Here is a 21,753-nt window from a genome sequence, read left to right as displayed (position 1 = left end):
GAAAGGATGCCAAGGAGGCAGGCACATCAGTGGTCCTTCTGCCAGCTTCACCAGTCCACAGAGCCTTGCTGTCTTTATCTTGCTTTAACCCCTGAAACAGGGCTCTCTCCCCGGCGACCCGTACGATGCTACCCTCAGCAGCTCAGAGTTAAGATTCTTTGGTCAATCTTTTTTTTTTTTCTTGAGACGGAGTCTCGCTCTGTCACCCAGGCTGGAGTGCAATGGCATGATTTCAGCTTACTGCAACCTCCGCCTCCCAGGTTCAAGCTATTCTCCTGCCTCAGCCTCTCAAGTAGCTGGGACTACAGGCATGTGCCACCACACCTGGCTAATTTTTGTATTTTTAGTAGAGACGGGGCCTCCCTATGTTGGCCTGGCTGGTCTTGAACTCCTGACCTCAGGTGACCTGCCCACCTCAGCCTCCCAAAGTGCTGGGATTACAGGCGTGAGCCACTGCTCCTGGCCTGGTTGAGCTTTTTGACTACAATCTGCATGAAGGCAGCAAGTCCTTTCTGCTGACTGGTTCCTTTGTTGTCACTGAGAGCAAAGCAATATGTCTGTTTTATTTATTTATTTTTTTTGAGAGAAGTGGTTTTGCTGTTTCCCAGGCTGGCCTCAAACTCCTGGGCTCAAGCAATCCTCCCACCTTGGCCTCCCCAATAGCTGGGACTACAGGTGCGCACCACTGTGCTCAGCTCAAATGTCTCTATTTTAATGTCCTCTGCATAACAATTACATATAACAGCTAACTCCTCAAGAAATAATATTTATAAATGATACTACCTGTTCAACATCTCTCCCCTCTTAAAGATTGCTTAATTTGAAAACAAAGTGTTCTATGTCTTCCTGTTAGACCCTGTCCTAAATTCCCTATTTCCCAGGCCCCTCCTGTATGGTTAGAGGAAATATAAAGAGCATGCAATCACCCAAGCAAAGTGAGAACAAAGACAGTTTCTCTTCAGCACTGAGTCTAGGGAGCAGAGAAGCAGGGCAAGCCGGAGCCAGATACCACTGGAGAAAGCAGCTGGCCACGTGTGAGGCCAGGTTACAGAATCAGTTCAACTGCCCATCAGTGGGGGCTGCGATGGCAGAACCCAAGACCCCTTCAGCTGAGGCTGAGCCCAGGCTAGGGCTAACAGCACCGCAATGATGCCAATACACTGCCCTTCATTCCACTGGCTCAGCCCACCCCAAGGTCAGGCAGGCAGATGACCTCCATGCCCCAGCAGCTTGACAATGTCTCTTCTAGATGCAAGGCTGCTGCTGCCATTGCTTCCTCCACGTGAGGGATACAAGTGCCATAGGAAAACGCCAATCCGAGAGTCCACAGCCCTCAATAGGAGGCAACCACTGCCCAGGGAGCAGCAGACATGAGGCAAAGGAGACGCGGGGAGAGATTTAATTTACATAGCAGCCACTTGGGGTCCAGTCAGAGCTGGGGAAGTGGGGGAATCTATAACCCCAGAGGGTACCCCCAAGACCCCCATCCCCCGGGAGACCAGTCCTCACCAACCCTTGGATGGGGCTCCCAAGGTTGTGCAGAAGATGCTCCAGTCAAAAGGAGAGAGACATTTGGGAATAAGGCTGTCCCCAAGTCGGGGGAAGTCCACGGCCTGGAGCGGTGGCCTGCGTGGTGGCCCAGGGGTCTGAGAGCCCAGTCCATGTCCTGGGCGAGTCCTCAGCCTGGTGGCCCTAGAGGAAGCCTTCGCGGCGGAACTGCTCCTGGAGGAGGGCGCGGTACTGGTCAAACCCTCCTTCCACCCGGGTAACGCCGCCTCCTTCGCACACCCACAACTCCCGGCACACCAGCCTGATAAAGCGCTCATCGTGGGACACCAGAATCACACCACCCTGAAAGACAGGAGAGCAGGAGGTGCTCAGCGGGACACAAGAGGCACCGAGGCCTGGGAGGAGTGGTCAGGGTGGAGGCACACTCACCCTGAAATTGGTGAGGGCACGGCCCAGAGCCTCGATGGTCTCCATGTCCAGATGGTTTGTGGGTTCATCCAGAATGTAGAAGTTGGGGCTGGAAGGCAGAACCCAGGAAAGTGGGCAGTGAAGGGGTGCGGTGAGAGAAAATAAAGCCTTCTGATGCAGTGTTCTACTGGGCAAGGAGGGGAAATGGGAGGAGAAGAGCTCTGGAAAATGAGGCCTCACCAGGGCATAGTCATCTGAGCAAAGGCCACTCGGCTCTTCTGGCCCCCAGATAAGCTGGCAACAGGGCGCATGGCCAGTTCTCCCGAGATGCCATACCGACCCAGCTGGTGACGGTACTCCTCCTCAGGCCGCCCTGGAAAAGGACTCCCCAGATCAGGTGGCTTCTTGGCCCAACACCCTCCCTGTGCCCTCCAGCCACGCCTCCAAGTCCCCATGTCCCCATGTCCTTCCATCTAGGCTTGGGAGGGCTACTCTGCACTCACCCCAAGGTAGGCCTAGCTGCTGGGGTCAGCCTCAGCCCTCTTTCCCCCACTCAAACTCTTCCCCACTCAAATCCCTAACTCACCAGGAAACTTGCGCGCCAGCAGTTCCACAGCACTGACGTTTAGGTCCAGCTGCTCCACATGGTGCTGGCTGAAATAGCCAATCTTCAGATTCCTGCAGGCAGAAACCGAGGTTGAAAAGCAAAGGCAATGGCCATGAAGGAGCACAGGCCGCATGGGTGCCTGCAAACGTTCTCATGGGGGCAGGGGTGGGGGTGGGCCTGACCTGTGAGCGTGTCTGATGCCCTGAACAGGTGCCAGGTCCCCCAAAAGCAGCTTCAGCATGGTAGACTTCCCGGCCCCATTCTCTCCAACCTTAAGAAATGTGAAAATGTCATACAGTGTGTGCCAGAAAAATAAATACTGTATGTTCTCACTCATATGTGGGCACTAAAAAATGTCGAGCACATAGAAGTAGAGAGCAGAGTTGTGGTTACTAGAGGCTGGGAAGGATAAGGGGGGAGGAGGGGAATTGAGAGAGGGGTTTGGGAGACGTTGGTTAACTGAAACAAATGCAGCTAGATAGGAGGAATGGAGGAGTAAGTTCTAGGGTTCTACAGCACTGCAGGGATGCTACAGTTCACAATGATTGATGGTACATTTTCAAAAAGCTAGAAGATTTTGAATGTTCCCAACATAAAGTGATAAATGTTTATGGTGAATATGCTAATTACCCTGATTTGATCATTACGCATTGTATACATGTATGGAAATATCACTCTGTACCCCATAAATATGTGCAATTATGTATCAATAAAAAGAGCACTGCTGTGTGTAACACAGAAGAGAAGGAAATTAGAAGGGGTCCCAGGCAGTCCCCAGTCCCAATGACTCCTTCAACAACCAAAAAAATATTTTTAAGGACTCTAGCTGGGCACGGTGGCTCACGCCTGTAATCCCAGCACTTTGGGAGGCTGAGGCAGGCAGATCATTTGAGGTCAGGAGTTTGAGACCAGCCTGGCCAACATGGTGAAACCCCGTCTCTACTAAAAATACAAAAATTAGACAGGCAGATCACTTGAGGTCAGTAGTTTGAGACCAGCCTGGCCAACATGGTGAAACCCCATCTCTGCTAAAAATATAAAAAATTAGCTGGGCATGGTGGCAGGTGCCTGTAGTCTCAGCTACTTGTGAGGCTGAGGGAGAACTGTTTGAACCCGGGAGGCAAAAGTTGCAGTGAGCCAAGGTCGTGCCATTGCACTCCAGCCTGGGCAACAGGGCGGGACTGTCTCCAAAAAAAAAAAAAAAGAACTCTACAGAAAAATACATATACTAGTGGGAGCAATACTTAAGTATTTGCTAAATGCTGGGGACTTACTTCCCCCAAGAACCAAATGAGGTAGACGTCAGCGCCATCCTAAGGATTAGGAAGCTGCTTGGTAACCAAGCTAGGAAATGCCATAGTCAAGATCTGAAGTCTGACCCTGAAGCCCATGCTCTCTCCTCAATGTCTCAAGGTTTAGAAAACTCAGAACCGAGACCAATAAGGTAAAGCACTGCTTTAAGTATTTTTAAAACACTATACACCAGGCTCTTCCTCCCTGAAGAACAGCGCCGTGCGGCCACAGGACAGGGCTAGTGTAAGTCCTGCAAAGTCCTTAGCCCAGGCCCTCACTCCTGTTCCATGGACCTCATCCCTTTACAGCCTGAGGATCTGAGCCAATCCACACCACACACTGAGACAGGAGCGTCCCAGCTCACAGCACAGAGAAACAGCAGCCATACCACACAGATTCGAGACTCGAGATCAGCAGACACGGAGAGGCGACTGAAGATGACGTGCTTCGGATCGTAGTAGAAATCCACCTCATCTAGCTGCAGAATTGGCGGCGAGAACTTCTCAAACCCATCAGGGAACCTGCAGGAGGTAGGGGTGAGGATGTGGGAGCAGCTGGAAGCAAGCAATTCCCCACCAGCCCCACTGGCCCAGCACTCACTTCATTACGACCTCTGATTCCTTGTCCACAGGCTTCAGCTCAGGCCTGGGGGAAGAGATGAGGTAGACTAGATTTATGACTTAAAAACATAACTTCCTGCACAAGTAATATATGTTCAGAGAAAACTTAGAAAGGGCTTGTACTCCTACCACTCAGGTATCATTACTTTAGAGTACACTCTTCTCGTTTACTGTATGCTAAAAAATAGAATTAGGCTTTTTGTGACTTTTTACCCCCAGTTACTATATGGTGATATGTTTCCATGTCGCAAACATCTAAGCCTTATGATTTTAAGCTTCCTGCCAGCACTTATAGAAAGGGCACTTCAAGATTAAACTCCCAATGCACATTATCATTAGTTATTAAGGAAATGCAAATCAAAACCACAATGAGCTATCACTTCACAGCCACTGGGATGGCTAAAACTAAAAAAAAAAAAACACAGCCAATAACAGTGTTGCCAAATACATGGAGAAACTGGAACTCTCATTCCTTGTTGGTAGGAATGTAAAATGATGTTGTTGCTTTAAAAAACAGGTTGACCGTTCCTCAAAACATTAATTTGGAATTACCAGGTAACCCAGCAATTCTAGGTACGCATCCAAGCAAGCTGAAAACATGATGTCCACACAAAAATTTGTACACCAATGTTCACAGCAATGTTATTCATAATAACCAAAGTGGAAACAACCCAAATGTCCCCTAATGACTCAATAAACAAAATGCTGTATATCCACACAATAGAATATTATCCAGCCACGAAAAGAAATGAAGCTCTGACGTGCGCCACAACATGGATGAGCCTCACACATGATGCCAGGTGAAAGACGCCAGGCACAAAGGTCACATATTGTATGATTCCATTTATATGAATCGCCCAGAATAAGCAGATACATAGAAGCAGAAACAAAGTAAATTAGTGGTTGCCAGGTGCTAGTCAAGATTAGCCCTCCAAGAACAGTGTGGAATACTCTGGCTCCTAGCAGAGGAGGAAGTCACAGTTGGCTTCTAGCGAAGGGGAGACCTAGAATGGTAGGGCAAGGGTGGCCTGCAAATGAGGAAGGAGACGAAGAGAACAGGGGTCAGGGCCTGGCCAAGGATGCTGTACTCACAGCTTCTCCAGCATCTTGAGTTTACTCTGCACTTGAGAGGCCCTGTTGGCATTGTAGCGAAACCGGTCAATGAAAACCTGCAGGTGGAGGAGTGCAGGCATTGGTCAAACTCACCCACTATCCCCCACTCTGGAACCCCTGGGATGGGACCCCCAGCCCTGCCTGGCCCCACACCTGGATGTGCTGGCGATACTGCTGCTGCGCCTCGTATTCACGCTGCTGGTTGAGCAGCCGCTCCTGCTTACTCTTGATGAAGGTCTCAAAGTCTCCCCGGTAACCATCTAGCCGCTGGCTGTGCAGGTGGATGATGTCTGTGGCGATGGCATTCAAGAAGTTGCGGTCGTGGGAGACGACTAGGATTGTGGAGGGCCACGTCTGAGGGGGTCACAGGACAGCAGGCCCAGTTTGGGAGGGCAGTCAGTTCTCAGGCCCCCAGGTATCTTGGAGGCCGACTTTCTCCAACCCACTCCAGCACCCACAGGCACTCACCTGCAGGTAATTCTCCAGCCACAGGATGGCCCTGACATCCAGCATGTTTGTAGGTTCTGGAGAAGCAGGGGAGCACACACTTGGGATTGAAGGGCTGGAGAACCAGGAACTTGGATGCTACCATCCCCGCCCATCCTAAAGTCAGGGTGCCCCATTTCAAACTCACCATCTAACAGCAGAAGATCTGGCCTATGAAAAAGAATACGTGGCCTGAGGTTTTGGGTCAGCAACTCATGCCACCTCCCAAGAGCTAAGACCAATCTCCCATAGGGCTTCATACACTGGCCCAGAAGACTCACCTAGCAAAGAGGGCCCGGGCCAGGGCCAGCCTCATCCTCCAGCCACCTGAGAACTCCCTAAAGAATGATGGAGCCACATTGGGGTGGGTGTTCATCAGGGCAGGAAGGGGCTCAGACAATAGGGTTCAAAGCCAAGAATGGCAAGGGTCACTCACCGGGTGGGCTGCTGCTGCATTTTAGGGGTAAAGCCAAGCCCAGCGAGAATGACTGATGCCCTAGCAGAGAAGAAATTGAAGAACTCAGTTGGAACAGTCCACAGAAGGGAAAGGAAATCTGTAGGGAGGGGGAGCTTTAAATACCTGGCAGGTGCCTTGTCAGCCTCAATCTCCTCCAGTTTGGCATAGATTTCTGCCAGCTCTGCAGCTTCAGAGCCCTCCGCCCTGGAGGGAGGAGAAACAGTAACTGGCCTAAGTGGGGGCAGTCTAGGAGGATGTCCTGCACCCTATACCGCTGGAAAGGCCATTGGCTACCTTGTGGCTGGAAGAGGAAGAGAATACAGGAAGGGTTTGCACGGTGCTCATTACCTTGGGCACTATGGAAATGGGCACTGTGGAAAGAACAAGGGCTTCTCAGTCCCAGAGTGCCAAGTTCTAAGCTCTGCTGATTACTAGGATGGACATGCAAATTATGGATTGTTCCAGGATGGCAGGCACTCTGTAAGCGACAGCGGCTGCTAGTCACTCCCTAGCCGGGAGCCCTCACCTGCCAGCAGCAATCTGGGCACTGAGCTCCCGCTCCCGCCGTAGCAAATCCTCTCGCACACTGTCACTCTCCAGCACACTCTGCAGGGCAGGAGTGTCATCTCCAGCAACCTCTTGCTCAACGTGCAGCAGGGAAATGTGGGCTGGAACCCGCAGACTCCGGGTGGCCAGCATCTTCAGTAACGTTGTCTTCCCCAACCCATTCCGCCCCACCAGCCCATAACGGCGGCCCCATGCCAGGTTCACATCTGCTCCAGCCAGCAGTACTCTGCAGGAGTGGAGAAAGGAGACCAAAGATGCTCTAGAAATAGGTGCACAGCAAGTTTAACGACAAACCTAACATTGTCTGTAGCCCCGTTTCACCTCTCCAAATTGTCCTCTAATTAGAAAAAGAAAGCCAACCCCTGCCACCACTATTCCCTCACCTATCGCCAAAAGACACATCAAAGTTCTCAATTCGCACATCATAGGATTTGTTCTTGCCAGATGATTCCAACCGACTCTCCTTTCTGCTGCCTGCCTGGCTGGCTGATGCCTCTTCTAAGACTCTTTAAAGGGAGAAATGGACAGCTCTTAGCGCTCCCCACCACCTTCTGTCCAGGCAAAAACTGCTCTGCTCTCTTCTGAGCCATGCTTCCCCCACTCACAGAGGGTTGCTGGTCTTGAGCGTGTCCTTCTCTGAGCGCTTCTCCTGCTTTGCCTTAAGTCGAGCCTCGGCCTTCTCTAACTTCTTTGCATTCACTGTCTAAGGGTCCAAACACATCCACTTCACTCTAGGGTGTAGGCTCAGAAAGGAACCCCAAGAGAGAACATCTCGAGTAAACCCACTTAACTTACCCATGATGAACAGACTCAAAGGCTCAGGAAAAGACATAGTCAGAAATTCCCCAGAAAGATACTCCAATTAGACAGTCAACTCCCAACCCCATCACAGACAGTCCCCTCCCTTGCTTCCTCCTCCTCACCGAGGACTGTTCCCTCTTTAGCAGTCCTGGAAGTTTGGTTCCACAGTCTGTAAGCGATAAGAAAAGCAGTCACCTTCTCCCTGAAGGAAGGGAAACTAACACTTTGAGTGACTAATATGAACCAGGCACAGACACAGACGTTTTCTACAAAGCCTTATAATACTGCAGATAGATGGCTATTATCTTCCCTGCATTTAAAAAAAAAAAAAAAAAAAAAAACTCACGTAAAGGATACACAGGCATGGACGAGGCTGGGGACAGATAACCAACTCTTACAAGATCATGCAGCTGGTTAGTAAGTTGCAAAATTAGGGGTGAAAGCAAGTCTGTCCAGCTCCAGGCTCTTATGCTTCCTACCATACCCAAGAGTTGGGAGGGAGAACCCTCCAACCTCCTCCACACCCCCATTATGGGCTCTTCTGCCCTTGGTAAAGACATCAACTAGCTCCTACAACCTTGTCCTGTGGAAAAGACGTAGGAGCCCTAAGCTGCAGGGAGCAGATGGTTGGGGGTGGAGAAAAGCACAGGAGGGGCAGTTAGTTCAACCTCCCCTCACTCTCACCGTAGTTCTCCGTTATCTTTGACAACTGGATAGGGGCGTCCAGTAGCACCTGGCTATTTCCCTGGCTTTGTGGCTCAGCCCTATGTGGGTAGGGATAGAAAGCGCAGAGTTAGGAGTTGAGGGAAAAGCTCTATGGCCATCAGATCTTCTTCCCCCACCTCTTGTCTCCAGACCGTTCGCCGTCCCTTCGCCCCCATCAACCCCTACTCCCTGGCACATACAGACGCAGAGTGTTGTACATGCGCTGGCACACGGCCCTGATGCCCGCGTCATCCTTGCTGTCCCCGGACACCTCTTGCAATAGTTCCCCTACAGCTTCCACCAGGTCATCCACAGACTCGAAGTCCGCGCTGCCGCTGTGCAAGACGCCTGGGCAGGGCGTGGTAGAACGAGGAAGGTATCGGGTAGGGTGGCCACACAAGCAGAAGCGGTTTCAGTCTCCAGACAGAGGCCCCAGTCCAGGCTCCAGACCCAACCAGCCCCCGGGACAAGAGGTCATGCAGAGGAGAGGCCTGGCAACAGTCCCGGGCACGACGCTCGCTTAGACTTTCCCCCGGCCTCCACTTCGGTCTCCCCAGCCGGCCGATTCAGTTCTGCTTACCCGTCACGTAGTCGAAGACTTGTCCGTCAATTTCGGGGAACTCGCTCCGCAGGATTTCAGCGCAAGTCGCCATGTTCCAGTCAGGAACCCGCCCGCGCAGTCGCTGTGAGACCCCGGCCTAGGCCCGCCCCCGGCCCTGCCCCCGAAATCTCGCCCTTCCTTGCAAGGCGCATGTGTAGCGGTGACGCAAAAAAGGAGCGGAGTGCGCGGACACCGGTGGGCGGGGCGAGCGGGGTCTTGCGGAGAGGTGCCGAGCCTGCGCCGGAGCCGCGCTCTCTGCGCGTGCGCGACGCCTTGTCCGCTGAAAGATTAGCCACATGTGCGGTTCTCGCTGCCTTCTGGGAGGTGGAGTTCCGGGAGCGAGGGGGTGGGACGAGGGCTGGGAGCTGAAGGTTTATCAGGGCCGCGAGGCACCGGTGGTCTGGCGAGTGGGAGCCTCCCAAGAGGCAGGCGGCTGATAAAGTACTTTGGCTTTGCCAGGTTTTATACGCTCCCTCGAGGCGCGTCGGCTGCTGCTGCGTACCCAGCCAGGCCCATTTTGGAGCCCGCCCAGAGCTTTGCTGACTCACCCCGGTCCCTGACTCTCAGAAGCCCCCTGCTCAGTGCTTTGCTTTCGCGGGTCCCCAGACCCTACGGGCTCCTGAGCCTGATGGCCAGCGCCACCCGCCTCCCCGCCGCGACCGCCTTTTCACTGTATAATTCAGCCGACCTTTGTGAATTAAGCCCATTCAGTTCTTCCACCACCCCAGGGCACGACCAAATCCACCGCCAAAGGGCAAGAAAGCCAGGACAACGTGGCCTGTATAAATTATTCCCTGCCTACACCCAGAGCAGACTTCTCTGCACTCAGCAAATGCCAATAAAAGGCTATTTCCTTTCACCGATTCCCTCAGGAAGTTAGGAATTTCCTCCAAAATGATGCTACTGCTTTATATTTAACGTGAATATTCCTCCAATTGGTCTCTAAAAGTGGCACCGAAAATTACATTATTACCCATTCATCCCTTTGGATTAAACATTGCTATCATGAGGAATCAATCCCGATATTGAACCATTTTACAGGAAATACAGGTAAAGAGGAATATGTTAAGTGACTTCATGGGGACAACAGGCAAATTCTGATGGGGGAAACTACAGAACTCTGGTTTCTTCGACAAAATTGCAAGACCTGAAGGGAAACAACGATTTTTAAAATGTGAGAAGCATTAACCAACCACAGTGGACCTTATCTGGAAAAGCCTGATTAAGACACCTGGTTAAGTGAACACAGACTGGATGTGATATTAAGGAACTGGCCACGCAGTGATCATAGTTGAAGTTGGGTGATGAGACATGGAGATTAATTATCTTCTTTTTTTTTTTTTAATTTGAGAAGGAGTTTCGCTCTTGTTGCCCAGGCTGGAGTGCAATGGTGCGATCTTGGCTAACCGCAGCCTCCACCTCCTGGGTTCAAGTGATTCTCCTGCCTCAGCCCCGGAATAGCTGGGATTACCGGCGTGCACCACCACACCTGGCTAATTTTGTAATTTTAGTAGAGACGGGGTTTCTCCATGTTGGTCAGGCTGGTCTCGAATTCCGGACCTCAGGTGATCCACCCACCTCGGCCTCCCAAAGTGCTGGGATTACAGTGTGAGCCACCGCGCCCGGTCCATTATATTATTCTACTTGCAAATCTTTCCTCCTACCACCCACTCAGCAAGATTTGGGAAGCCTGGGTAAATGATGGAATTAAAAGGTCAATTTCTTAGGATGACTACAAGACCAAATGTAAACTTCACTTAATCTATGCTTAATCTAATTAGAAAACATCTGCCTAAGAATTAGAGAAAGAGCTGGGTGCTGTGGTGGTGCGTGCTTGTAATCCCAGCTACTCCAGAGGCTGAGGCAGGTAAGATCTCTTGAGCCGAGGAGTCCGAGGACCAGGGGGAATAAAAAGGAGCTAGGGAAAGAATCTACCCCCAGGGTACTGGGGCCCGCTGGGGCTGCTTGCCCTTGAGGCTTTCTTAGAGGAGCCAGGAAATCTGGGCCCAAAACCCACAAGGATAAGGGCTTGGATGGCCCAGGAGGGGCCTAATGGGGACAAGGCAAGGAAAGAGCCTTTAGAGTATTCAGAACAGAAAACTGCAGGGAGAGCAACACCAGTTCCCTCCCCATGTAGCTCCCACATCAACACTAAGCCAGCAACTCCACTCTACAGAGTTTATTGGGTTTGTAACTGGACGAAGTCACACGTGTACAAAATGAAGCTCACACTATCCCAAAGCAGAGTAGGGACTGAGGCCGGGGATCCGTTACTGGCCTTTGGGGGAGCTCTGAGGTGAGGGGCAACCAACCCTCCCACTCCAGAGCTGTGGCCACAGGGGTGGGAAGGAAAGGGAACCCACCTGGCTTTGGTCACAGAACTCAGAGCCTGGCACTAGGCCAGGACAGACAGGTGGATGGGAGAGCGAGCCTCAGAACTCCCCCGCCCAGGGAGCCCAGGGGCTGCTCCACCGGTCCCACTTGCAATGTGCTTGGCCCAGACCTAGACTCAGGGGCTGGTGCAAAGGGAAGGCAGCAAAGCAGGAGGGAGGGGACACTGATGTGTGGTGGGGGAGGGAGCGGCACCTGGACCTGTGGAGGAGGGTGGCTGGGGAGGTGGGCTAGCTGCCTAGAAGCAGCTAGCAGCGAGTTTCATAAATGCCACTGCGGCCAATGTAGCGCACCCATTTGATGACATCATGGTCGCTGTAGTTCAGCTTCGGTTCAAACACCTTCAAGTAGCGCACCTTGAGGCCAGAGGGCGCGAATGGCACCTGGGCAAGGACAGCTCATTAGAAATGTGGCCTTCCTCTTACAGCCGCTCTCCTCTGGGAACTCCTGTTGCCCTGCCCTACTTCATCTCTACTACACATGTTTGAATGGCTGGGGTCCTGAAAGAAGCGGGGGTGGTGTGGGACCCTCTAAGAAGTGACTAAAGAAGAAAGCCCTACCTGTGACACCTTGAATCAGTTCCTTTAATCAGCAGGAGACAGCAACCAAAGAACTGCTTTAGAACATACTTATCCTGCTCAATATTATGAACTTAAAAATAAGGTGAAGAAAATTATGTCTAACATGCGCAAGGCAAAGTCAGCCCATTATCCTGTCTGTAAGTAAACTTTGTCTTACCTGGCATTTAAACAATCTAAGTTTTTTGAAAGAACTGTGTTAGGACAAGCCGAGAGAAGTAAAAGATTTGCCTCATTACGAATAGTAATTTCTACTAAGAGGCTTGAAAGGGGAAGAATGGATCTATGAGTTAAAGCCAGTTCTTTCTAGGCCTCAGTTTCCTCACCTCTAAGGTGCAGCGGTTTATCGGAGTGATCTCTAAGGGCTTTTCCAGCATACCCTGGCAGGACCCTAGGCCCCTCCTCTGCCATACCTCAAAGTTCATGGAAATGGGGGGTCGAGCCCATTTCTTCTTGTCGTTGGTAGGTAGAAGCTCAATCTCTGCGCTGATCTGCGATTCCTTCATGCCTGCCATGCGCTTGATCCTGGGAACACAGGGACAATGGGCAGCCCATTGTGGCTTGGAGGAGTTTCAAGGGCAATTTCAAGCAAGGCAGGCCGGGCGCGGTGGCTCATGCTTGTAATCCCAGCACTTTGGGAGGCCGAGGCGGGCGGATCACGAGGTCAGGAGATCAAGACCATCCTGGCTAACACGGTGAAACCCTGTCTCTACTAAAAATACAAAAAATTAGCCGGGCGTGGTGGCGGGCGCCTGTAGTCCCAGCTACTCGGAGAGGCTGAGGCAGGGGAATGGCGTGAACCTGGGAGGCGGAGCTTGCAGTGAGCCGAGATCGCGCCACTGCACTCCAGCCTGGGTGACAGAGCGAGACTCTATCTGAAAAAAAAAAAAAAAATTTCAAGCAAGGAGAGAGCCCAGGAGCTTGCAGGAGGTGGCAGAACATGAAGTGGTCAGGACCCTGCTAACCACTTGCTATGGAACCTTGGGTCTACTTCTTTAGAACAGGACTCAGTTTCTGCCTAGACACTTGGGCATGCTATCGTTTGCTTTGTCTGCTTCACAGATACATTACAAGGGCAAGCAGGGAAATGCCAAAGCATCTTAAAAAATAAGCACGTGCATGAACCCAAATGCAGGCGTGTACATACTCACACGGAGGTATAAAGACTGACAGTACAAGCAGAGGCTCCTAGAAAAGCAAACAGGCACACTCCCCCACCCCTCATTCAGAAGGATCAAAGCAGAAAACAAGAGGGTATACTGGGATCTTGAGCCCTGCTGTGGCCTAATGAAGGAAAGGACTCACTTCCACACGATGGCATTCTCGCTGGCCTTGTACTTGGCCTTCCCCTTCATGCAGATCACCTGCACTCCGCTTGTGTTCAGCGGGGTTGGGATCCTCACCTAGAAGTGACACACCTGTCAGGGAACTCTGTCAAGCTGTGACATGAGCTGCCTTTATTCCTAGGGACAAGTTCTTCCTCCTCCCTGAGCCCCTTGTCCTCACCTCAATCTTCTGAGCCAGCAGTGAGGGTTTAAAGTTGGACTTGATGACCACCTTGACCTCCAGTTTGGTGCGTCCCACTTCTCGCACTAGCGGGATCACCCGGAAGGGAAGGATGATGTCCTTGGTTGTGCGATACCTTAAGGGATGGGAAGCAAGGTTACCAAAGAGCTGACCCACTTCCTCTCCCCAATCTCTGCTAGCAGCACTGGCTGCCTCCTCACACCCCAATGGCACCTCATAAGCTCAAACTCTCCATCTGGCGGGATAAAGCTGATGCTGCGTTCAGAGTCAAACTTGCTGAGTCGCACACACTGGTGGAAGGTGCAGTCATCAATGGCAATTGATTGCTTCCCGCTGCAAGCAGGGGCAGAAGAGGAGGTCTCATTGGTACAGGAGAATGACAGGTGTCACGCTGGGAGACCACTCCACCCCAGGCTGGCACCAGAGACTATGAAAAGCTGCTAGAATGCAGCTTTGTGACTCAGAGGTCTACCCCAGAGCTTGGGATGAGAGGGAAGTCTTGCAAGCTCATCTCTTGGGGCTCCTTCTGCTCGGGACCTGGGAGTTTCAGGCACACTGGGCAGAGGCTGTCAGTATGTACAGAAAAGGCCTTGGTCCTAGGGACCAAACAAAGGAGCTTGCTCTCTGAGGACGATCCCCTCATCTCGCTTAGCACTAATGTCAAGAGCGAACAGCCAGGCTTACCGTCAGGAACAGAGTTTGCAATTACAGTGGGAATGAAATCCAGAAGAAACTTGTGGTTCACTAGACCCCACTGAGCCCTCCAAGGGACACCCTTTCCCACCAGCTCTCCTGCCTCAGGCACCTCTTGCTTGTTTCATCAGCTGTGCCTTTGCCCTGCTTTTCAATAACAATCTTGTCATTCATCCCAAACTTGCATTCAGGCATGCCACTCAGGTAGCTCTTCATCACCACCCGGCCCGACACATGGGCACTCAGCACCTGCCCTGGTGATGGAACAGATAAATGGGGAGCAGTGGAGTCAGGCAGGCAGGCCCAGGATCCTGCCCTGGGCCCCCTCCAACTTTGTCGTGAGAGGGACCTCACCTTGTGGGGACATGAGCAGGTTCACACTCTCCAGCACATCCAGGAAGAGCTCATTCCGGCGATACTTGATACCCTCTCGCCGCCAGCCAATCTGCCCAGTCACCTGGCTGGTGATCTGTGACTGCTCTTCTTTTGTCTACATGGGGCCAGAAACAAACAGCAATGGCCTCACTCCTCTCTCCCTTTAATCATCCTGTCTCTATCCCCACTCCACTCGCATTCCCCCTCCCTTCTAGTCCCCACCTGTAATCCATTTTCCCCTATAAGCCCCAAAGGGCAGGGCCTGGAGAAACAAAGCAAAGCTGCAAGGGTGGAAGCTAAGGGAAGAGCTTACCTGATGCTGGAGGCCGCAGGGCCAACGAGGTGCCCACATGAAGCAGCAAGGGAGACAGAAAAGGAGGAGAAAGCTATGAGGCTTGCATCCTAGAGGAGAGGGCCCAAGCTCTCCTCCTGAGGAACACCAGGCCTCCTCCCCCACCCCTCAGTGCAAAAGGAAACTGCTTGAGCTGTATTCCTGGTAATAGAGATGCTGAATTGGCTGCTTCTGCAGTGGGAGGACCACACGGAGCAAAATAGGCCTGCAATCATGGCAGGAGGCTCAGGCCAGCACTTCCTGTCATGGGAGGGCTCATGAGTCAGCTCAGACAAGGCTCAGGGGCCAGCTGAGATGAAGGGAGATTGGACTCCACCCTGACTATAGTCTGCACAATTCAAGTACCTGACTCTTGATGCCCTGCTGCGTGATGAAGGTTTTCAGCGCGCCTGTCTCGGAATTCTGTGGGTAGCCAAAGTCTAGAATCTCTGCAAAAAGAAGGGAACCATCAGCCCCTGGACAGAGCTTCTTCATTCCAGTCCCTACTTGGGCCTACACATCTGACCGGCACAGCTCCCAAAAACCATGTGGGATCATCCGCAACAAAGTCTTCTAAGCTTTGTAGCATTTATTCTGTGATTTGTGCTTTACAGGAAAACAATTCAAATGTTTGATTTTTTTCAAATAGAGAAATCAAGGCCAGGTGCAGTGGCTCATGCCTGTAATCCCAACACTTCGGGAGGCCAAGGTGGGAGAATCACTTGAGCCCAGGTGTTCAAGACCAGCCTGGGCAACATAGCGAGACCCAGCTCTACAAAAAATAGTCAAAATGAGCCAAGCATGGTGGCATGTGACTATGGTCCCAGCTACTCAGGAGGCTAAGGCTGGAGGACTGCTTGAGCCTAGGAGGTCGAGGCTTCAGTAAGCTGTGATTGCACCACTGCACTCAGCATAGGTGACAAGAGCAAGACCCTGTCTCAAAAAAAAAAAAAAAAAATCAATAGAAGATTCACATGGCCAGTGGGTGGCAAGTCAAGAAGGTTTGAGCCGTTTTCTCTAGAAAATTGACATTGGGAAGGTGGAAGTATTCACCTTCTCTTAGATCACACTCTACAGAGAAACAGATAACAGTGCACCCCAAGAGGCTTGTAATATCTCATTCTCCCCCAGGCTCTGAAGCAGCTGCTGAGATGGAAAACTGGGTGGATAGTTAGTGAACTAAGGTCCAAGCCACAGAGGAAAGAGGATGAATACAGGAGGCTCAGCCACCAAACCTGAGTCAGGTTCCTAGCCCCTTGGAAGACCAAAACTTCCCCTCCCCACCTGCTGGCCTATTTCTGTGTTCTACTTCAGACCAGCCTTTAGGTCTGGATGTGAACTGGCCTTCTGAGGGGCATAGAGATCCTAGCCCAAGAGACCAGATACTCAGGAAAGAAAGTTCAGAGAGTACCAGAGCCTCGGACCTACACCCAACTTCAGGCCAGGCCCACCTGGTTCTTTCCCACCCTAGGCCCGCTGCCGTGCCAGCCCGCCAGCCTCACCATCCAGCAGCTCATATATGAGCACAAAATTGTTCTTGATATTTTCCTCGCTGATCTTGCCAAAGTAGGCAGCCATCACGTCACACATCTTATAGAGGAATTCAAAGACCATGGCAGCGTTGACATTCTGCTTGGTGACTGCTGCCAGCCAAATGTTGGACCGCTTAACGTGGAAGAAGCTGGTGCGAGCAATGTTGGTGACGGGGCTGCGCACCTGCTGCCGGGCATGGATAACATTGACCCGAAAGGCATCCACTGCGTTCCTCCTGAGGGAAAAGAGTGCATAGGGCCTGCTCAACACCCAGGTGAACCTTACCCCACGAGGATCAACCACAGCTGCTAACAGCCCCACCCTCCTTTCTGCAGAAGTCGGACACACACACTCTAAAGAAAGCCAATGCCTAAACCACCGGGGTGGTTCCCTTCTTATGACTCCCTGTGGAGGCATGGGAAGAGTGCCTGAGCTGGGCTAGTGTCTAAAGGCCACAAGAAATAGGGAAGTCAACTATTAAGGCTGATGTAACCTTAATAAAGTGAGGTTCATCAGGTTTAGAGACAGATATTCTTGACTCCCAGGGCTGGCCCTAATTTCTGAGCTTTATCTAGCTTCCCCCGTAAGCTCTGAGGTCCAGGACAGAAAGAGACAGTGCTTCTCCAGTCCTCCCGCTAGTGATCCCACCAGTGGGGACGGCCGACTCCTCCAGATGTTAGACAAAGCCAGCATGGCTTCAGAAGTCACAAAGGAGGGAGAAATACCAAGGGGCCATCGAACTGTGCTACCCATTCTTGCCCAGGATCCAACTCCAGAGCAAGTTGAGGGAATGAAAAAGGATGCAGGAAAACGATGGGGGCAGGCCCCCACCCACCTGTACCTGGGCAGCAGCTTGAGAGGCCGCTTACCTATTGCTACGGCAGCCAATGAGATGGGATGAGAGAAATGACGCCAGCAAGAAGAGGAGAGTGACAGCAACGAGAGAGAGGGTTAGACACACAACACACTGGGAGGGCAGCACACACCGTGAGGCGGAAGCAGACAAGACAGGCAAGGCGGCGTGTGACCTGGCCTTGGCTTGCCCGGTCCATCCAAGGCAGGAAGGGGGCTGGGGGTGGGGGGTGTAGCCAGCCAGGTTCAGACAGGCCAGGCCTTGCCACAGCTGCAGCTCTAGCTCATGCCACACCACCAGCCAATGGACAAACACCCGCAAGGGCCAAGCCAGCCCATCAGCCAGGGAGCCAAATGAGGAGCACTGCCACATGCCCATTCTGTGACTTTATCTCAAGCTCTCTGAGGAAGAAAAACAGGCAGCAGGAACCAGAGGAGCCTAATCTCATTAGCGCCTCGGAGGCTAGGATAGGTCCCCTCAGTCGCGAAGAACAAGGGCGTGCAAGGGAGCGCAGAATGAGAAGGCAGGCTGTGGCCCTGTGTGAAGGCCCAGGATATGAAGCCGCTCTGGGTCTACTCTGATAAACCAGAGAGGGTAGCATGGCTTCCCTGTCCTCCCACAGTGACCCAGAGAGTGCCTCACGCTTCCTCCCAGCCTCTCCCCAAGGAATGGCCCAGAGGAACTGAAGACAGCTGAGTCAGCTGCCTGACAACTCCTGAGAATGGGAGCAGGAGAGGACTGGGCAGCCTGGAGAGGCTTTCAGTAGAATCCAGTGAAGGCGTTTGATATGGGAAGGGCTTCTGAGAGCAAGGCTTAGATGGATTAGTGCCTCCAGCCTGGCCACTAACCCCACCCACTGGAGACATTTCTCCTCCTCCTCCTCAAAGAAGGAATTCACCAGCCTGGGCAAAGGCACTGTAACTAGAGAAACAGGATGCAGGAAGGGAAGGAGTTCCTAAAGCTGTGGGACCATGCCATTCCACAGATCCCACCTAGGGGCCGGCAGGCTGGCTGCCGGGCCAATACCACCAGACCTAATGGGAGCCAGGCTACACTAGCTGAGCTTCCAGGGTGCAGCCAGGGGTCAGGGTGGCCCAAGTCAAGCCATTGGTGGGAAAAGACCTAATCCTGCATGCTGGGGCTGGGGGGCTGGAGTGGTGGGGCACAGCTCGCTCCGCCAGGGGACTCACCCGATGTCATCTCGGTAGACTCGGGAGATGAGCACCTCCCCCTTGTGATTATAGATGAATAAGCCTCCAATCATGGCGGCAGATCAGTCTCCGCAGCCCATCGCTCTGAGAACAGACCTAGGACAGGCGGGGGCGGGGTAAAAGAAGACCTCAGAATCCCTGCCAACATCCCCTGTGGAGCTGTGCAGGTCACTGGAGCTTTTTTCCTGACTCAACCCTTTAGCAAGTGACCCTGCAGCCCTCCCAGACACGCCCCTCCCCTCAGCCAGGCTCCAGTTCCTGTTTATTCCACACTAGATGGGAGAAAGAAACGGAGAGAGATTAGGCCCAGGATTCTAAGGCCATTTTGACCCTCCCTTTCCTGGGGCTGAGCATCAGTAACCCCCGCCCCCTCTCCCCAGCACTGAGCTCAGGAATGATCCTTTTCAGCCCCCTCCTGTGCAGACTCTCAGGCTCCCGCCAGTGAGTCACTAAGGCCTGCCTGCCTGCCTGCCTGCCTGCGGCTGCAGGAATGGCGGTAGGAATTACTCCAGTTGGTTCAGGCCTGGGGCCCCCAGGCATAACCTTTAGAGCATCCAGTCTCTTGGGCTCCACTACCCTTCAGAGAAGGTCGCGGGGCCTGAACTTCCGGCACTCTGCACTCTAATTCACAGAATTCAAACATTCCAGGAAAGGGTGTAAGGAGAAGAGAAGGGAGCCCTTAGGCCCTAATGTGGACCCGGGAGTGTGGCTTAACCTCTTCCAGGCAGTGGAATAAGCAGGCAAAGGGCAAAGGAGGAAGGTCCTACTGCTGGCAGACTACACTTCCATCACTCGAGCTGCTTATTACAGTTATTTCTGATTACCACCCCCCTTTCAAAACGCTCTGGAATGCAATAAAAATAAGGACTGGGGGGTGGGGGTGGCGCAGGCTCATAAAATTAAGAAATCCTTCCATCTGAAATCGTGATTCCAGGCCCATGAAGTAACTCATTTCTGGCCTGGGTGCCTATAAGCAAGAGGCAGAGATGTCAGGATGCCTGAATTATCCAAATTATTTGGGTCAAATTAATTTAGACTGAGAAAAGGCATTAATTTGGTTTTAGATTTCCTGGATTAGCCCTGGTATTAATTTCACAGGGAGTACTTTAGAAGACTTTTCTAAACTGGGAAATAAAGCCTTTTCCTGTGGCTGTCAAGGTCTTCCAGAGGGGTGAGCGGTCTCTCAAGGTGGTGGACTCATCCCATCCCTCAGTCCCAAACAGGCTGGGAGAGGAGATGCAAAATGGAGGTAGAGCCTGGGGCAAAGAACCAAGTCCACAGGTATCGAGTGGTAGGTAGCGAAGGGCACCCGAGAACCAGAGGTGGGGCCTTGGGCAGGAATGGAACATTCAGTTAAGGGGAAAGACCCGCAGTGAAAGCCAGGCAGGGTCCTCAGGTGAGCCCACAGCAGCAAACTGGGCTGGTGGAGTGAACCTAAAGGTAAGAGTTTTCCAGTATGGAAAAGGTCAAGGCTTTAAGAAGGAAAAACCGGCCGGGGGAATTGACAGTGGTGAATAAGGGAAAGCTGGGGAGACAGAGCCTGCTTGGGGTTCAGGTGCAGAGTAATGAGGGGGTGGTGGGCTTTTCGCCTTGGGGAGGACATTGTGGGAAAAGATGGTGCCATGGGGTGCGGGGGCTGTCACAGGTCTAAGGAAGAAGAGCCGCGGGGTGTCACAGAACTAAGAGGAGGGGGCGCCGCATGGTGTGAGACCTGTCACGGTGCAAGGCAGCGGCACAAGGGGGTGTCACTGTCCTACGAGACTGGGAAATTGTCCTTGCGCGGAGAGGTAGGGGGTTGGCACGATCCTAGGGAGGGGGCGCTGCGCAGCGTTCCTGCTCTGGGAGGATTCCAGGCGGTATCCCTCTCATGGGAGGCGCCAGGCGGGTCAGGTGGAGGGCACCGCTCCCCGCCAGCCCTGCAACCGCGCCCCAGGCGCCCCCGCCCCACCGTCAGCTAGCTCCCGGGTCTGAAGGCTGAAGCTACTCCCGGGTGTGGGCAGCTTTCCGCCAGCTCACTGCAGGGCAGCACAAAGCTGCGCGGCGAGGCAGACGACCCGCAGCGTCCTCCCCCACGCCATAAGGCCAGATCCCCGGCTCACCTGGTGTCCGCGGCCCCTGCTCTGCTGGCCTGGCCACTCTCTGGATCCCAAGATGTCCGCCCGCCCCCTGCTCGTCTGCCCGCTGCCTCGGCTTTCACCGCAGTGCCGCCGCCCCGCCCCGGCCCCGGCTGCGCATGCGCACCCGCGTCTCGCGCCGACTACAAATCCCGTCAGGCCTCGCGGCCTCCTTGCTTGCAATTTGAAGCTCTCTAGGTTTAGCAAAACTACAACTACCGACTGCCTTCGAGAAACCGTCCCCGCCTTAGGAAGGGGTAGGCGTGGCCTTAGTCGGCCCTACCAGAAATACACATTCCAGCATACACCGCTCCACCCGCCTCATTTTTTTTTTTTTTTTTCACTGAGCGCTCTGGGAATTGTAGTCCTTGCGCTTCCTCCTGTTCCTATTTGTGTTTTGGAGAGCTTTGGGATATTAATGCCATTTGTAGAAGCACATCTGTTAAGCCTTGGATTGCTGTAGGCCTTTTCTGTCTCCAGAGTCCCAGGACTGGCTGTCCTCACTTTACACACAAATAAATACAACGTGGCAGTATAAGTGTTTGTGCTGAATTTACTGCTTTCTAACACTGCCTCTGATTCTCCCAAGCTTTTCCCATATATTTGTTCTGGACATGAGCTTTTTCCAAGGGATCAAGACCCAAGGAGAGGAGCGGGGAGGAAGAAGGCGACTACTTGGAAGAAACTAAACCTTTTCACAAGTAAGTCCATGACTGTACACTCTTCCTGGAGGTCAGCTACAGCTTTTCATGAACGAGCCGATGTTCTCCTTAGCTATACCTATGCGACTGTGTATGCCTTCTAGTGACAGGTATATATGTTGCTTAGAAGACGTTCGAAGAGTTGAATTTAGTTTGACATGGGATTTGAAATCCCCTCTTTGATAAACAGAATCTTTACATCCAAGCTGAGGAGACAGACCCAACCCTCAAACATGAAAGGCCTGCTTGGTTCTTACAGAGTCTGAAGAAAATCTGTTG

The 21,753-nt window shown here is 52.5% G+C and overlaps 2 protein-coding genes across 4 annotated transcripts; both read right to left on the bottom strand.

Moving 5' to 3' along the window:
• Positions 1-1,383: 1,383 nt before the first annotated feature.
• On the bottom strand, positions 1,384-9,294 carry ABCF3 (ATP binding cassette subfamily F member 3). Of its 3 annotated transcripts, XM_058426626.1 has the most exons (22): positions 9,147-9,294; positions 8,767-8,914; positions 8,546-8,625; positions 7,984-8,030; positions 7,666-7,763; positions 7,444-7,566; positions 7,020-7,286; positions 6,617-6,697; positions 6,473-6,532; positions 6,318-6,374; positions 6,185-6,207; positions 6,019-6,074; positions 5,704-5,904; positions 5,530-5,606; positions 4,418-4,462; positions 4,206-4,338; positions 2,707-2,795; positions 2,504-2,595; positions 2,158-2,290; positions 1,939-2,026; positions 1,811-1,851; positions 1,384-1,722 (listed from the first exon to the last, which is right to left on the bottom strand). In XM_058426626.1, exons 1-22 carry the CDS (start codon positions 9,217-9,219, stop codon positions 1,506-1,508), a joined length of 2,229 nt encoding a protein of 742 aa, XP_058282609.1. In that variant the 5' UTR covers positions 9,220-9,294; the 3' UTR covers positions 1,384-1,505. The 3 variants fall into 3 exon arrangements, with proteins under 3 accessions (XP_058282609.1, XP_032027645.1, XP_058282610.1); XM_032171754.2 differs by having other exon boundaries at positions 1,384-1,851; XM_058426627.1 differs by lacking the exons at positions 7,444-7,566; positions 7,666-7,763; positions 7,984-8,030; ... (1 more) ...; positions 8,767-8,914; positions 9,147-9,294 and adding an exon at positions 6,788-6,794 and having other exon boundaries at positions 1,543-1,851; positions 7,020-7,259.
• A 2,037-nt stretch (positions 9,295-11,331) lies between these two features.
• Positions 11,332-20,879, bottom strand: AP2M1 (adaptor related protein complex 2 subunit mu 1). Its single transcript, XM_058426628.1, has 11 exons — positions 20,759-20,879; positions 18,639-18,755; positions 16,565-16,830; positions 15,429-15,511; positions 14,711-14,846; positions 14,469-14,610; positions 13,877-13,996; positions 13,643-13,778; positions 13,442-13,539; positions 12,550-12,661; positions 11,332-11,941 (listed from the first exon to the last, which is right to left on the bottom strand). Exons 2-11 carry the CDS (start codon positions 18,710-18,712, stop codon positions 11,807-11,809), a joined length of 1,302 nt encoding a protein of 433 aa, XP_058282611.1. The 5' UTR covers positions 18,713-18,755; positions 20,759-20,879; the 3' UTR covers positions 11,332-11,806.
• Between the last annotated feature and the right edge of the window lie 874 nt (positions 20,880-21,753).

This window comes from Hylobates moloch, unplaced genomic scaffold (genome assembly GCF_009828535.3).
Source record: "Hylobates moloch isolate HMO894 unplaced genomic scaffold, HMol_V3 SCAFFOLD_13, whole genome shotgun sequence".
In the NCBI taxonomy this organism is placed as follows: domain Eukaryota; kingdom Metazoa; phylum Chordata; class Mammalia; order Primates; family Hylobatidae; genus Hylobates; species Hylobates moloch.
The sequence above is the reverse complement of the archived record's forward strand: the minus strand, read 5'-3'. Positions and strand labels throughout refer to the sequence as shown.

What these genes read in the sequence shown, in the direction of transcription:
- ABCF3 (XM_058426626.1), bottom strand. Translation starts at nt 9,219, where the DNA reads ATGGCGACTTGCGCTGAAATCCTGCGGAGCGAGTTCCCCGAAATTGAC. An exon ending in GCCCAGATTGCTGCTGGCAG is followed by an intron (nt 6,698 to 7,019) that starts GTGAGGGCTCCC and finishes TCCTCCCTCCAG; the next exon opens with GGCGGAGGGCTCTGAAGCTG. An exon ending in GCCCGGGCCCTCTTTGCTAG is followed by an intron (nt 6,208 to 6,317) that starts GTGAGTCTTCTG and finishes TCTTTTTCATAG; the next exon opens with GCCAGATCTTCTGCTGTTAG.
- AP2M1 (XM_058426628.1), bottom strand. Translation starts at nt 18,712, where the DNA reads ATGATTGGAGGCTTATTCATCTATAATCACAAGGGGGAGGTGCTCATC. An exon ending in GCTGATGAAACAAGCAAGAG is followed by an intron (nt 13,997 to 14,468) that starts GTGCCTGAGGCA and finishes CCCTGCTTGCAG; the next exon opens with CGGGAAGCAATCAATTGCCA. An exon ending in CCATTTCCATGAACTTTGAG is followed by an intron (nt 11,942 to 12,549) that starts GTATGGCAGAGG and finishes GTCCTTGCCCAG; the next exon opens with GTGCCATTCGCGCCCTCTGG.